The 17,484-nt window shown below is 36.5% G+C and overlaps 1 protein-coding gene across 2 annotated transcripts in view; it reads right to left on the reverse strand.

Moving 5' to 3' along the window:
- Positions 1-573: 573 nt before the first annotated feature.
- Positions 574-17,484, reverse strand: part of BRMS1L (BRMS1 like transcriptional repressor) — a 32,763-nt gene continuing 15,852 nt past the window's right edge. Inside the window, exons 5-10 of one of the 2 annotated variants that reach the window (XM_037056440.1) lie at positions 8,417-8,513; positions 6,832-6,915; positions 5,973-6,037; positions 4,100-4,139; positions 3,581-3,728; positions 574-2,153 (exon numbers count right to left, since the gene is read on the reverse strand). In XM_037056440.1, coding sequence (XP_036912335.1) covers positions 2,036-2,153; positions 3,581-3,728; positions 4,100-4,139; positions 5,973-6,037; positions 6,832-6,915; positions 8,417-8,513 — 552 coding nt within the window. In that variant the 3' untranslated portion in view covers positions 574-2,035. The remainder of the gene's footprint in view (positions 2,154-3,580; positions 3,729-4,099; positions 4,140-5,972; positions 6,038-6,831; positions 6,916-8,416; positions 8,514-17,484) is intronic. The other variant, XM_037056441.1, reaches the window with a different exon arrangement.

The following is a 17,484-nucleotide window of genomic DNA, read 5'->3' on the forward strand; positions in this document are numbered from 1 at the left end:
CCCCTAAACACTAAGGGTCCCCACGAGAATTGCAACCAGGGGAGCAGTGGGCAGTGGCAGCTCATCCCAGGCTAACCCCTGAACTTGTTGCCAAGGCCCCCTTTTCTCTTACTTTTCAGTGAGCTAACAGCAGCCCCGCCAGGGCTCACTGCTTCCCTAAAATGTTTCTAGGGAGCCAAAGCAGAGCACCGCCCACACTCGTTCCCACTGATGCTTCTGCCCTAAGCCCTTCCTTTGTTTCACTGTCCCTGACTTTAATATTTGTTCTCCAAATATTAAATATGCACTCTCCAAATAAACACATAAATAATAAGTGAATGAATAAATGAATAAAATAAACAAATTTCTATTAGAACTCAGAACATTTTAATTAAAATACAATATATATGCATATTTTAAAATGAAGTATAAATTAACTGTCTAATTAGCTAATTATACCCTACCAGAGGTTGAATTAAGGAAGCAAAAACATTTGTTCAACATTCCACATCTATTCATGTAAACCTTAGAAGTAGATAGACGAATTATAAATAATAAAAGAATGCATGCCCAAGTAATTCAAGAGACTACAAATGACACTCAAACACATCTTTTTATTATATACTAAATTTAAAAATACAAATCTTATTAAAAATGCTTATGAAACACTGTATACATAAGTACTGTCAAATACTATCAGATTATGACATATGTACATTGGCTAAGGTTTATTAGAAACAGAACGGAACATAGTACATAACTTTGCTGATAATGAATTTCAAAAGTCAAATATTTTAACATTTGGCAACAGTGAAGTAGTGATCTGCACAGGAAGATGTTTGAAGATGTAAAATAGTGAAAAAAACAGAGTAATACAGATTTCCTGGCCTGTGGGTTAATAAGTAAATCTCTTCCTCATCCTCTTAAGTCTTGTCATAACAGAAATTAAAGTGCACAAGACCGCAGGGAGTACACGATTTGCCTGGACCCTAACATAGACCACAGCCAGCTGTGCTGCCACGTTGAGGGCTTCGATTCTTTATACTGTTCCTGAGGCTCTAGGAGCTAATTTTGAATGTGGCCAAGGGAAGAGGCCAATACTTTCCAAATTGCACCAAGTGCCCTTAAAGTGTAGAATTTAGTAGAAGTGTAGATAACATTTCTAATTTGAGAGTAAATTTAAGGAAATTATCCTTGTCTATTTTGCCCTAATAATAAAATTGGGATATGAACCTACTTTTACCTCTGGAAAATGCTTTGTAAAAATCTGTTTCAAAGATCAGAATACCAGCAAGCACCACAATACTGTCAGTCACTGCCCACCACTTATGCTGCAGCATAAACAGCTGCCCTCTGAAGGCTCACGGGAAATACACATGGAAGTGTGGTATTACTTGACACTAATTTTACTAAATAACATTAAGCATACATAATTTATAAAAACAGGTCACCGCCACACAATGAAGGAAGAGGAGAAAGGAAGCTGCTAGTCTACAAAAGTGCTCTGTTTAACTGTCAAACCCAAAAGCTTAATTTTGGGTAAAACAAGATTGTAAAGTAAGGCTATCAGTTCTAAACAAGCTGATAACGCCATATATACATACTCACATATATATGATTAAATTTCGATTCTGATTAAACACTAATGTACTAGTACAAACCATTTATATAAAATGTATCATGAGGCTTATTTACAAATACATAATGAATGACAACGATATGGAAAATTTTCAAAAATTGCAGATAAAAGTAGCCATTTAGCAACACAGTTCACTAAACACAGATTTGCATAAAAACCAAGTTAGTAAGAAACCCTTCCATATACACCTATTGGTCATTTCACCTAAAAGACAAATAAATGTAATGATCACAATTAAACTTTTTTACTGTCTCTTTTAATAACATATCAACATAAGGTCCACTTTGAGTACTACCTACAAATACAGTCTCTCATGATTCAGTGAGAGTATTAGTCATCGAATATAATTTTTACTCCCATGGCACATCACACGTGGTAACACTAATAAGGTAGATTCAGGTAACACTTAAATCATGATTACGAATGTTTAATTGAGTATTTTCCTTTCTGTAGCTGTGAAATGTAAAGCTTAGATTTGCTTCCATCAGGCCTCTTAAACCAAACTTCATCATGGTTAATTGTTGTAATTATGGCACTAAAAAGAATTAAAAAAAAAAGAATGAATCAATGAATTACAGTATTCCTCCTCTATTCATTTCACAGCACTAGCTATAAAACCGAAATAGTAGATTCAGGGACGCAATTGCCTCTTCCCAGAACACTGACAATCAGCTGGTGACGTTGTCGAAAATATCACATGCAGTACACCTAATAGATCATTTTCTTTCTTTTTAGTAGAGTTGAGGAAATTTACTACTAGAACTATTAAATACACAGTGTTCCTACTCCACCCCCACTCTACCATTCCCTCACTGAAACACCCAAATGGAACTAAAGCCTCCCTGGACCATGCCTCCAACCCACAGCAGTCTGAGCTGAAACAACCTGTCAACACCAACCCCTCCCCCAGTGCTGGGCCTCTGTGGCACTTGCACAGATTTTTCAGACACTGCTAATCTCTATATAGAAATCTTTTTAAAAATAGACTTTGGTTAAGTCATCTCCTATGCTTTCTTTTTAAATCTCTTTTTAAACAACACTTATGCTAAGCAGCAGTCAAATGTTTCCAAGGCAGTATCATAAAGCCAAGAATCCAGGGGTATCATAAATAACACAGTAATTAGCCCAGTGAGCTTCTATGAGAAAAGTTACCATACACAATGCTTCTGGTCTCCTAAAACTTTAAAGATGAAATTACAATCTGATTAAAGCCACTGTATTTGGAAAATAAATATTCTATACTAAATGCAGTTTACTTGCCACTGAAACCTAGACTTTCTTAATGTAAATGGTTACCACTCTGAGAATTATATCTTTAATATACCTTACTAATTACTGAAGTAATTAAAGCGGCAATTAGCATTAATATTTTTCAAAGGTCACAACCAGATAAAACTTAGAAGGCTATATAAATAATTATATAAACTTCATTTAAGCCTAGACGGATCAAGCCTTTTAACAAACGATTTTCAGTTTACAAGTTATCTCTTCATTACTGGTACTCTTAAAAGTTTTCATGAGTTTTACATTCCTTTCCAAATCTAATTGATCGATATTCTTATCTAAAATATTGTCACACACCAAAAAATAAACTGAAGGACCGATAAGCCCTTCATAACAGAAGCACGCTATCAAATTCACAATACTCCACAGGACAAGTGAATTTGAAGACATAATATTAGGATCACAACAAGATATCTACTATAAAAATTAATGAATAGGACCTCTTACCTGGCTAAATAATTCTAAGACTCCCACTTGTTCTAATGCTTGTGTTTATGAACTTAATAGGTAACTCTGGTATATAAATATTAACACTGGACACACATGCTAACCAAATCATGTGTCAAGAGAGAAAAAAGGACCCACAGTTGACTAATGATACAGCACGAGTACACAATGGAGGTGCAAATATTTACTGACAACAATGTTGTAAACACTGACGTGATAAAGGCCTTTTACCTTGTCGGACATTCATCTTTTTTGTCAATACATATTGTTTGTCCACGTATATACCATTCGCCATCATAATACAATCTTCCCTCTTCAGATCTAGCACTGTGCATGTGTTTTTCCAGTTTCACGGGTGCTAAAGGGATCAGTTCAAAAACTGTTATATTAATAAGACATTGTCAGAACAAAAGTGAAGAACACAAAGAATTAACACCAATCCGTGCATGTATGTGAAAAAACACTGAAAATGTTTCTTATGTAACAAACCTAAATTTAATTCAAATAAGAAAATTTAATTTCTTACATTTTTTATATAATTCACTAAGTTTTACATATAAGTACTAAATAATGCTAAATAACATATACCAAATCATCCATTAACTAGACAAGTGCCAGAAGGGGAAGAGAGGCTTTATCAATCACTAAGGCCAGTTTTAAGTAGGGGAAGCTCTTTAGTACGTAGATGACTTAACCCTGTTCCACTCGGCTAGACAAAGAAGATTTCTGAACTCAGACTAAGGGACTTACGTTCCGTTTTCACTCTGTGTGGACCCAGTGTAGCCATTGCCTTAGTGAAAAGAAAGAGAAAAGAAAGACATCACCGTCTGAGTTCATAGACAAAGTATATTTTGGTTGTTAATATCTACGACCATAAAGAATATATGAGGGGGACCCCAAAAAACCCCCAAACAACAGAATGACCTTATGGAGGGCAGGCCCCTCGTGGTACAGGCTTCCCCACCTGGTGAGTGTTCTAGGAACCCATCTGTGTCAGTGCGCCAGCCAGCCTTGTTGTGAGGGGCTGTGAGCAGCTTCAGTGAATTTTTTTTAGACTCCTCCAACACATCTGCCCATTTCGTGATGGGTGATTTATGAGCACAGTTGTCCACGCTGCATTGAGTGGTCAGTAGTTTTGTCCCCCTTCCCTATTCACCAGATCTCACCCTGAGTGACTTTATTTTGTTTCCCCAGGTGAAGAAAAACCTTCAAAGGGAAAAGTTCTGCCGATGTAGAAGAGGTGAAACAAAAAATGGCAGAAACACTAAAAAGCATCAAAATCGACAAGCTCAAAAATTGTTTTGAGCAGTGGAAAAAAATATCTGAATAGGAGCATTGCACCAAATGGATAGTACTTTGAAGGTAAATGAAATTTAAACATGTGAGAATAAATACACAATTTTTTATAATTAAATTTTGGGGGCTTGTTAGGTCCACCCTCCATATGTCTATATAAAGAATAACGCCCTGGCTGGTGTAGCTCAGCGGACTGAGTGCCAGACTGCAAAGCAAAGGGTCGCTAGATCGATTCCCAGTCAGGACACATGCCTGGGCTGCAGGCCAGGTCCCTGGTGGGGGGGTACATGGAAGAGGCAACCACACATTGATGTTTCTCTCCCCCCTTTCTCCTTCCCTTCCCCTTTCTCTAAAAGTAAATAAATAAAATCTTTAAAAAAAAGAATAATGATTTCTCTGGGATGTATTATTAATACAAGAAATAATATCTAATTCTCAACCTAAAAGTCTCTAAAAGTGAACAAATTGTTAAGGAAAACAAGTCTCCACTTTCAAACAAGCACAGAAAATCCTATAATTCTTAAATCTTTGATGACAAAATGCAAGACATAACAAAGGCTCAAATTTTCATTTTAATTCATTCAACAAATATATATTGAGTGGCTTCTGTGAGCCAGGACCAAGGTAAGAACGAGGCACAGGATTTTTTTAAATTTATTGATTTTAGAGAGAGAGCGAGGGAGAGAGAGGGGGAAACACTGATTTGCCGTACCCCTTATTTATGCATTCATTGGCTGATCCTTGTACGTGCCCTGACCGGAAATCAAACCCACAACCTTGGTGTAACAGGGCGATGCTCTAACCAACTGAGTTACCTAGCCAGGGCCTTTAATATTATTTGGGAGAAACCTAAATAAATGCTTTTCTGTACTTCTGCATAAATTATTAATTATAACAAGAAAAAAAACTGTTGACATGTCTCTTTTCATATATCCCTTCCATTCACTGTTATCAGTATTAGCATTAATTGCCGTGGAGAGATTGTTGCAAAGTAAAACAGTAAAAAAGACAGTGGAAAACAATTTTAGGCCCAGCCAGTGTGGTATAGTTGTTTGGACATCGCCCCGAGCTGAGAGGCTGCCTGATCAACTCCTGGTCAGGGCACGTTCAGGCAATGTGTCCAATATTTCTCTCTCACATCAGTGTTTCTCTCCCTTTTTTCTTCCTTCCTTCCCCTCTCTCTAAAATAAAAAATAAAAAATTTTAAAAACTAATCAAGTGAAGTCTATTTATAATAAATACATTTTAATATACTAGTGAAAAACCATAGAAACTTAAGAAGTAAACCATAAAAATATACTTGCATTCCATTACTCTTTAATCATACCTTCCTAATTGTTGTCCAGTCTTCAAGAATATCAAGATCTTGTAGCATATAAACTATATATGGACGTTGAAAAGTCAAGGTCATTTAGCTGTAGGAATTTCACACTTTGAATTATACTTCCAAACTGTGGTTTTCCAAAGAATGTAACAAAAGTTTCTGGACATAATCCCTTGGCATGCTGATTTCTGACTTCAAATTACTCTTCAAAAATCTCAATACCTAAGATGTTATTAACCATACTCTCTTAATTCTACAAGGTATGGGAAAAGTAGGTTTAAAGAGGTGAGTACATGAAACATAGTTCATTCTTGTATTGTTTACTGTTATTATTATTATGTATTATTTATTAATCATTGCATTATGTTCCATACAAACACCGATACGAACAACTAATTCTGCTCCATCCTGTGAATCACCGGCAGACAGAAGACCAACCTCATCACTTTTGAGACAGGAGAAGGCAGGGGCAAGGGGAGGCCACCACAGGAAATGCGGAGACTGAACACACATTAATTTAGACACCCCACTCTGAGAAACATTAAAAATATTAAAAAGCACGTAAGAAATAAGCAATCATGCTCTACACTAAACAGCTCTTTCACGTCAAAGCCCGGGTGAACTATGAAGCCATATTAATTTTTGAAGTCTAGATTGTAACTAAATTTCTCCTCCTCCTCTGCCCCTCTTAATTTAAATTATATTCTTCTGCCTTTATTCAGTTTTATAAATCACCCTTTGCTTATTACAAGATCTTGCAAATAAAGGCAATGTATACTAATAACAGTTACAAAGGCATGTACAGTGCAAAAATGTATATAAGGCAACAACAACAAGAATTCAAATAACTTAAAAAAGATATCTGAGACAACAACTGGCTTCTTTTTGTCGGGACTGAAAGGATCCTTCCTCTTTTTTCTTGACTGAAGCTCATCATTCCACAGCTCTGGCAAGTAAATAAAATTTAAGTATTAGCTGATTTCTAGAGATCGACAGAGGAAAAAAAAGACAATAATTTCAAGGTAGCAAAATTTCACTGGCAACTATGTATATGTATATAGACATATGACTATATATAATTTCATGAGCACCTATATATTTATAAGTTTTTCTCTGCTTTTATTAAAGTTAAAATGAATGTGGCACATAATAAGAGTTATAACTAATAATTGGTGAATGTATACCAGGCATTTTGTTAAATACACAATACGTGAATGGTCTCAACTAATCCTCAGAGATACCTCTGAGGTAGGCACGCTCATTGCTTCCGTTTTACAGAGGAGACCAACTTAGAAAAGCTAAAGTGACTGTCACTCACAGTCACCCAACTAGCAGGTAACGGAACGGTGGCATCGGCTGACTCCACTATGTCTACTCTATGCCAGAGAAACAGAATTTATAAAAATAAAGTAATACATATGCAATAACTGTAGGATAACCCAGTAAATAGTCCACTCAATGGAGAAAGCCTTTCCACAATACCCCTAAAAAGCCAATTTCAGCCCTGGCTAGTGTGGCTCAGTGGGCTGAGTGCCAGCCTGCGAACCAAAGAGTCACCAGTTTGATTCCCAGTCAGAGGACATGCCTGGGTTACAGGCCAGGTCCAGTAGGGGGCACTCCAGAGGCAACCACACATTGATGTTTCTCTCCCTCTCTCTTCCCTTCCCCTCTCTCTAAAAATAAATAAACTGTAAAAAAAAAAAAAAAAAAAAAACCCAATTTCACATTGGACTGATCTAATCAACAAGTTTTTCCCTGAGATACAAATCTGCTCTCTGTGACTTCTATTCATTTTTCCTAGTTTGTGTGGTACCAAAGAGAAGAGGATTTTATTCCTTCTTCCACGTGACAATCTTTCAAGACCTAAAGGGAAGAAGATATACTATAGCTGTCTTCCATGTCTATTCTTATTGTCTCCCAATACTATTCTCATATTATAATACTATTCTTACTATTCCTATAGTATCTTATTCTGTTTTTTTAAAGATTTTATTTATTTATCTTTAGAGGGGAAAAGAAGGAGAGAAGGAGAGAAATACCAATGTATGGTTGCCTCTGGTGAGTCCCCTGCTGGGAACTGGCCTGCAACCTAGGCATGTGCCCTGACTGGGAATCGAACCGTGTGGTTGGCAGGCCCACACTCAATCCACTGAGCTACACCAGCCAGGTCCTACAGTATCTTATTCCTAATTGAATAGTTCCTGTCAGACTTTTATTCCGTCCCTTTTCATGTGATCCATTTTCCACATCTTTCTGAAGGGTAAGTTCAAATCAAATCAATAATGCAATCCTGTCAAACTCTTTATAAGTCTTCCCCTCCCCTCTCTCACTAGAACATTCATTTACATAACATTTATATTAGGAAACCAAGATATTATGAGACACTACGTAAGCCAAAGGTTCAGCGTCACTTAAATTAAATATCACAGTCAGCTCATTCCCATCACCTGAGGTAATATCAATGCTGTGTCGGTCCTCTTCCAGCCTTCTTATCTTCTCCTCTAGCTCACTCTGGACTGTATCATATAACAAAAGCTTTTCACTCTAAAAAAATAGATTACACGTAAGTAGAAAGAAAAACTGGCCTACCTTAACCAAGAGTACTAAATAACTCAATCTTAGAGTTCTTCAACTAATGGTGCTTCCGTTTGCTTTTTTACTTCAACTTCAAAATTGTAAAGATGCAAAGTCAAAATATAAAAGAAACAAAACAAAAAAATACAGAAGCTAAATACAGATTTAAGAACATACAGTTAAATTGTTTAAGAACATCTACATTTGTATATGATAGCCCTGGCTGGTGTGGCTCAATGGATTGAGTGCTGACCTGGAACAGAAACTAAGTTGGACTTTCGGTCAGGACACCTGCCTGGGTTGCAGGCCAGGTCCCCAGCTGGGAGTGTGCAAGAGGCAACTGATGGATGTTTCTCTCATACATCACACATCAATGCTTCTCTTGCACATTGATGTTTCTCCCCTTCTCTTTCTCCCTCCCTTCCCCTCTCTCTGTAACAAATAAAACCTTTAAAAAATAAATTTGTATATGATAAATAAACAGGTTATTTACTTTATAAGAAACTCAAAAGCTCCATGGTCCCTTTTAAATATAAGCAAGTTCCACCTGTCACCAAAATAGAGAACCTGTCCAATACAGTGTAACAGTATGAAATGGATCATACTTTCTCATTGAACAGTGCCTGGGACCTTATTCCTCACTAACATGTCAGCATCACATTAAAATGAACTAATACATCACAAAGAGAAAGATTCAAGTACAAATTTTATAATAATTCAATTATAGTCAAAATTGTAAAATTACAGACCAACTATATCCAAATCTTGCAACAAAACTACAGAAAAACTGAGTGACTTGCTAAGAGAGACAGGCTGTTAAATGGCAAATCAGACTAGAACCCAGTTCTCCTCCATTGTTGTTGTATACAGCACTGTGTCCCGTATTTAAAAAGCCATAAAATGAACATAAGTATGTTTTAGATTCATTATATATAAAAAACTTATGACAGATTCCTAAGCAACCCACCACATGCTGATTGCTAGTGAGGATATTAGGCTACTGGCACATAACTAGGTATGATTGTCTTGTAGAAGCTACTGGAATGCAGTGAGAGATGACTCTTGTGGACGGCACAGGCCACACCCATGCAGGCAACATTCCCCGTGTCAACCATAAAGTCCTCTCTTCCAGGTTTGCAATTTAGAATCTGCACAAGCTTGAAGATTCTCCTGAGTGGAAGGGAAAGGATGGCTTTTGTGAATTTGGGGCAAGCCAGAAGCCAGAGAGAAAGCAAAGCTAAAGACGACTAAAACTAGACTTCATGTGAAAAATGATCTCATGGCAGACTACTCGCTGTGTTGACTTCCTTTTACTTGTTGCCCTGCCTTTGGTTAAAGTCTTATGAAGTATTTCAGCCTTATCTACACTGTGCTACAAGAATTGGGAGATAGCGTATGTCAGAGAAAACTGGAGAGCAGGCCCCCACCACCGTGGAGGTAGTGTGGCAGCTATAAATAGATCCAGATTCTCCGGCCAAAGATAACTCTGAATATAGAACTGGAGCAGTAGGCCTTTTGCTTAACACTATAAGAGTTTAGCTGGGTGTTCTCTCCTTTCCATTGATAAATTTGCCCTCAGCCATGCAGAAATTCTAAAATAAATCTACTAATCATTTTTTTTAATTAAAAGAAGTCACAATGGGACTGAAATGTTTAAAGCTTTGGAGACATCTCTAAAGATATTACAGGTATGTCTTAAAGCATACACAGAGAAGCGCCTTGATTCTAGTCTCATTCTCATTTCCTTATTCTTCTCTCCCTTATCCTTAACCCTGTAAGAGCCTCAAAGGGCTTCCTTGAGGAAGGAAAAAAGTTATACAGAGCAGCTACAGGACACCTGGAAATCCAAACCCAACTGCCTGGATGCCTATGGAGGCTTTTGTGTCCAACCGGTAATTCAGTCTTTAAAAGCACTACTCATAATTACATATTTGGCTTTAAGATCCTGCATTCCCTCCAATCCTTATACCAAGACTCAGTGAACGTGCTCACTGAGCCTTCCCAAGGCTGACACGTCTGCTCTTTATCATCAGGGAAGCTTCAAGGAGCCTGGGAAAGTGGGTCCAAAGCCCTGTGTTTGTACTGATCTCACCCCGGCCTGCGCTCAAAACCAGCTCCCCTTGGGCAGTTTCCTCACTCAGGCACCTCACAGGTCTCAGGACTCCCCAGTCCTGGGAGATTTTTGAAGGACTAGCATTATCAGAGATTGAAACATAAGGTCATTTTTTTAAGTACACTGTGCTGGAATAAAAAAAGATAAGCAGAATAGAATTTAAAAGCTCAGAAACAGACCCTGGCTAAGGGAAATTTTTGTATATAACAAAGGTGATTTTTCAAATCATCTGAAAATCTGATAATAAAGACAGGAGAAATATGAGTTTAACTACGTACATAAAAAGCTCAGTATTCTTTGCCTCAAATTATACATGAAAATAAAAGCGCTAGAGAGTTAAATTTACAAAATGAAATCTAAAAGAGCTAAATGAAAGATGATGATTCCTTATTTGATGTTGGGATAAAGGAAGTCTTTCAAATCATAAAAATTAGAAGCCATAAAGGAAAAGACTAATAGATTTAATAGCCTAAAAATTAAAATAAAATTTAAAAACAAAGGCAAGTAAAAGGCAATAAAAAATTAACATGATAAATGCTCAAACATCACAAGGTGGCATTAAACAAGCATGGAACACTCGGTAAGAAAATCCAAACGCCGCCCACCCCACTGCCAAGACAGGCCAGGATGAGAGAGAGAGACAGGGAAGACAAGTGCAAACTGAAATATGCATTATGTAATATTATTTTTCACTTAGCAAGGTTTTGTTTTTTTAATTATTTACAATTTATTCTATTTATTCCATCACCATTTATCCCCCCTATACCATCTTCCATGTCCACCTACCCCTTTCCCCATGCTAATTTTTTTATTGATTGATTTTTGAGAGGGGGGGAGGAAGAGAAAGTAAAAAATATCAATTTATTGTCCCACTTAATTTATGTATCCTTTGATCTAGTAATTACACTTTGAGATTCCATCCTAANTTAATTATTTACAATTTATTCTATTTATTCCATCACCATTTATCCCCCCTATACCATCTTCCATGTCCACCTACCCCTTTCCCCATGCTAATTTTTTTATTGATTGATTTTTGAGAGGGGGGGAGGAAGAGAAAGTAAAAAATATCAATTTATTGTCCCACTTAATTTATGCAATTCATTGGGTGATTCTCGTACGTGCCCTGACAGGGGATCAAACCTGCAACCTGGTGTATCTGGATGACGCTCCAACCAACTGGGCTCCTCAACTAGGGTAAAGTTTTTTGGGTTTGGGTTTTTTTTTTCAATTATAATCCACAATACTGACTGATTCAACACTCTGATTCAACACTGATTCAACACTCTGAATTTGGATAGCAATTTAGGAACACATATTAAGGTTCTTAATGATTATATCCTTTGATCTAGTAATTACACTTTGAGATTCCATCCTAAGAAAATAGCTCTGGCTGAGGTGGCTCAGTGTACTGAGCACCAGCCTGCAAAGCGAAGGGTTGCCGGTTCCATTCCCAATCAGGACACAGGCCTGGGCTGCAGTCTGGTCCCAGGACAGGGTGTATATGGGAGGCAACCAACTAATGGATCAATGTTTCTCTGTCATATCAGTGTTCCTCTCCCTCTCTTTCTTCCTCCCTTTCTCTTCGTCTCCCCAAGGATAAATAAATAAAAATATTTTTTAAAAGAAAGAGAGAAAGGAAGAAAGGGAGAAAGAGAAAGAGAGTATGGTGGGGGGAGGAATGGAGGGAGGAAGGAACAGAGGGAGAGAGAAAGAGAAAAGGGAGGGAGGGAGGGAGAAAGAAAAAGAAAGAATGAATCTCAGCCAAAGTTGTATGTAATAAAGGATGCTCACAATGGCAATACTTGCAACACATAAAATTAGGCACAAAGTAAAGTTCAATAACAAAGTACAGGCTACATAAATTATTAGACACCCATATCATTGCTCTGCAGATACTAAAAATTCAGATTTTGAAAACTAGGGAGAGACTTCTAGGATAAGATTACAAATAAACCCAATCACAAACTCTCTCTTCCCTCAAACCTAATAAACTACAAAAACATACGTACAAAATAAATCAACAAATACCTACAGTTATCAAACAAAAGAGGGGGGCACAGTCTCATGCCATAACTTCTGAATATGGCAACTAAACTAAGACAGAACCCCGAGATCTGTACTACATACACTGTACACAAGAACGCTCTTTGCAAAAAAAAAAAAAAGAATGTGAGTGAGGGGGCAATGTTCTGAAAAGATTGAGTACTACTTCCAAATCTAAAAAGAAATGAAGGACAACCTGGATAGGCAGTCCAGGGCAAATTACATATAAAACCTGGAAAGAAGAAGGCCCTCCTTTTCACGTTAGGCTCACAAATCAAAGTTGAATATATTCTTAAAGAACAAACAGTTGTAGAACTCAGCAGCTGACCAGCTCTAACGGATGGAGCGGGGCGGGGTGGGAGGACAGGGGGCGCAGGGGCAGGACTGCTCCCAGGAGGAAGGACACAGGGGGAAAACGGTGCTCACTCGTTATGTGATGCATTCAACCACTTGGAAAACTTTCGCAGATCTACTGGAGTATCTGGAAAGAGTTGATAATTACAGAGAAAACTAACAGATAATAAATTAAACAATTATTATTTCCAAGGTTAAAAAATAGTTGAAGAAAAAGAGAAGTTTAAGCATAGTATAAGTCTTGGCTCGGTGAGCAATATTTAGTGACAACAAAAACAAAACTTGTGACACATCACTGTTAGAAGAATGGGAAGGAAACTATTATAGAATTCTCGGTTTCCCAAATAGGAAACCAACAGATAATGTCTAAAGCTGGTATTATTTAGAAATTTAAGGTCAAATTCCAGAAGCAGTAGCTAAAAGAGCTAGGTGATTACCACGGGGATGCAAACTTTAGACGTGGGAAGGGAACTGCTTCTCATTATAAGCCTGTGCTATATATAACTCAGAAGCATGAAATAAGGAACTAAGGAAAAAAGCTGTGAGGTTTGGCAGACATAAAAACCGCAAAATTAGACTCTGAAGAACTTCGAATAATTAGGTATTGAATAAAATACATGAAGTATTGCCCTGGCTGGTGTGGATTTGTGGACTGAACACCAGCCTGCAAAACAAAATGTTGCTAGTTCAATTTCCCTTGGGCACATCCCTGCGCTGTAGGCCAGGTGTCTGGTTGAGGGCATGGAGAGGCAACCAATGAATGTTTCTCTCCCTCCCTCTCCCTCTCTAAAAGGAAATAAAATCTTCAACAAATTTTTTAATTAAACATGAAGTACTGAGTGATACGGCAGGTAGATATATGGACTTACATTTGACTAATTAGTGCTCCAGGAGGAGGCAGGGAAAATGGGCATGGCAACACCAGAAAAGGTAACAGCAAATTAATGGACAGGAATTAATGGACAACAAACTCTCAGATTCAGAAAGGACAACAAATTCAAGTCAGGGGAGAAAAAAAATCTGTATAGAAACATAAAGTAGAGAAATTGGAGAACAACAGAGAGAAGAGCTTAAAAGTAGCCAGTGAGGGGAAGAAAATGATTACAGACTTCTAAAGGCAGACTGTGGAAAGTGAGATCCTAAAAATGTTAAGAAAAAATAACTATCATCCTAGAGTAGTACATCCCCCTTAAGTATCCCAGGATTACTGCAAATAAAGCTATTACTTTTGTATAATAAAAACTGAGTTTAGTACTAATCAACTTTCAGTAAAGGAACGTCTAGGATGTTCTTCTAAAGCAAAAAATACGAACCTGAAAGGAAGGGTTGCAGCTCAAAAACAGTGAACTAGTAAAATACAGATAAACCTAAAAGAATTAAATCTATAAAATGAAAATAATGTCTTATTTGAAAGGTGAAAAAAGCAAGGTGGAACTAAAATACTGCACAACTATAATTTATCATTTGGGAAGGACTAACTGGAGTTAGAGAGTTCTGAGGGCCTACATATTTCAGGAGGAGCACAGAGTTATTGATTAATATTTTAATTCTAATATAGGTATGTATGCTGAAATTTAAAGTAATCATTAAAATATAGAAATAGAAGGACATGAGGGTAATTATTAAAAGAATAAAAATAGAGAATATAACTTTATGATGTCTTTGTTAAAACTCAGTAAGTCACACACACCAAAATGAAAAAAAAAGGTCAGGAAAGAATAAAAAAGAATAAAGCAGAACAAATAGAAAACACAAAATAAATTGGCACTAAATATCAAAATAATGGACTATAAATATACATGGACTAAATTTACCAGTTAAAAGACAGAGATTATTAAAATTGATCTATTATAGCCCTGGTCAGGTAGCTCAGTTGGTTAGAGCATTTTCCTAAGACATCAAGGTTGTGGGTTCAAACCCCAGTCAGGGCACATAGAAGAATCAACCAATGAATGCATAAATAAGTAGAACAACAAATCAATGTTTCTCTCAATCTACCTCTCTCTAAAATCAATAAATAAAATAAATGTATTATCAATGAAGTCATATGCTATTTATAAGTAATATACCTAAAATATAAGGCCAAAGAAAAGTTGGTGAAAAAAAAGAATGAAAAAACCTTCCATCAGGAAAATCCCAGGCCAAATACACCAGCGTGGCTGTTTTCATTATGAGACAAAATAGTCTTTAAAGAAAAATCATTGTTACAAAGGAAGGAGAGCATTAAAAAAGAATAAAATATTATATTGACTAAACAATATAAAAATTCTAAAAATGTATGAGTCTGATGATATGTTATCTATACATATACACACATATCTGTATAACATATAAATGAAAAACTGAGAGAAATACAAGGAGATATAGGAAGTTAACAATACCATTAATAATAGCATCAAAAAGAACAAAATATTTAGGAATTAACTAAGGAAAGAACCATACAGTGACAACTACAAAATTTTGATGAAATTAAAGAAAATAAATGAAAAGGTATCCAATGTTCATGGATTGGGAGACTTAAAATTGTTACAATGTCTTTACTACCTAAAACGATTCAAAATTCAATGTAATCTCTATCAAAATCCCAGTGGCATTTTTTAAAACAGAAATTTAAAAAATCCTAAAATTCATATGGAATCTCAAAGGACCCTGAATAGCTAAAACAATCTTAAGAAAAAGGAACAAAATGAAGGCCTCACATGTTCTAACTTCAAAATATATTACAAAGTTACAGCAATTAAAATAGTATGGTACTGGCGTTAAGACAGACATACAGACCAATAGAACAGACAGCCTAGAAATAAACCCATGCATATATGGTCAACTGATCTTCAATAGGGTACCAAAAATACATAATGGGGAAGGGACAGTCTATTCAACAAATGGTTTTGGGAAAACCTGGCAGAAATATGCAAAAGAATAAAATTTTACTCTTAAATCACACCATACAGAAAAATCAACTCAAAATGGATTAAAGATTTAAATGTAAGACCTGAAACTGTAAAACCACTAGAAGAAATCGCAGGGGAGAATCTTCATGACATTGGTCTTGGCAATGATTTTTTTGGATATGACACCAAAAGCACAGGCAACAAAAGTAAAAATAGGCAAGTGGGATTATGTCAAACTAAAAGGCTTCTGCGTAGCAAAGGAATAATCAGAGTGAAAAGGCAACCTACAGAACATTTGCAAATCGTGTATCTGATAAAAGTTACTATCCGAAATATGTAAGGAACTCAATGAAAAAATGGGCAAAGAACTTGAAAAACATTTCTCCAAAGAAGATATACAAAGGGCCAATAGGTACATGAAAAGACGCTCAATGTCACTAATCATCGGAAAATGTAAATTAAAATCACAATGAGATATCACTTCACACCTGTTAGGATGGCCATCATTAGAAAACAGGCAGGTGCTGGTGAGGATATTGAGAAACTGGTACACTTGGTAGGAATATAAAATAGTACAGTCACTATGAAAACAGTATGGAGGTTCCTCAATAAATTAAAAATAGAACTACCACATGATCCAGCAATCCCACTTCTGAGTATATACCACAAGAATTGATAGCAAGATCTTGAACAAGTATCTGCACTCTCGCGTTCATTACAGCAACATTCATAATAGCCAAGATGTGGTAAACAACCTAAATGTACACTGAAGGATGAGTGGATAAAGAAAACATGATGTATACACACAATGAAATATTATTCAATCTTTAAAAAAGGGAAAATCCTGTCATGCTACAACATGGACGAACCTTGAGGACATTCTGCTACGTGAAATAAGCCGGTTACATAAGAACAAATATTGCGTGATATTCACTTGAGGCATATAAAAGTCAAACATACAGAAGCAAAGAGCAGAATGGTAGTTGCTAGGGGCTACAGGGAAGAAGAAATGGGGAGTTGCTATTCAATGGGTATGAAAGTTCTGGAGATCTGTGGTACGACGGCATGCCTATAGTTAACTGTATTGCACCTCTAAAATGTGTTAAGAGGGCAGATCTCATGGTACGTGTTCTTACCACAATTTAAAAAAAAAGAAAGAAAGAACAGAAGAAAAAAGATCAAAGAAATTCCATGGGAGGCAAGTTTCAGCCGGGAGCATGGAATCCTGAGCATTCAGTCTCACACTGTACGACCTTTTTTGATCAAAGGAATTCGAGACTATGGACGTGCACTGCGGAGCATCTCGTCATCAGTGCCTCTGCCTCCAGATCTCGCATGATAAATGTCTTTACTGTTTTGATAAGAATAGTATGTGGATTTTCTGAGGAAATTAAGAAAAAAATACCAGTAACAAGTCTACCATCACAGAAATTAATACACCTCCCTTAGTAACTGAAAGATGAAGTAGACAAATATATATATATATATATAAGTAAACAATGAGTCCATAATTACATAAGTAAATAAATTAAAAATA

This window comes from Sturnira hondurensis, unplaced genomic scaffold (genome assembly GCF_014824575.4).
Source record: "Sturnira hondurensis isolate 20B ecotype Veracruz unplaced genomic scaffold, ASM1482457v3 Scaffold0008948, whole genome shotgun sequence".
Taxonomy (NCBI): Eukaryota; Metazoa; Chordata; class Mammalia; order Chiroptera; family Phyllostomidae; genus Sturnira; species Sturnira hondurensis.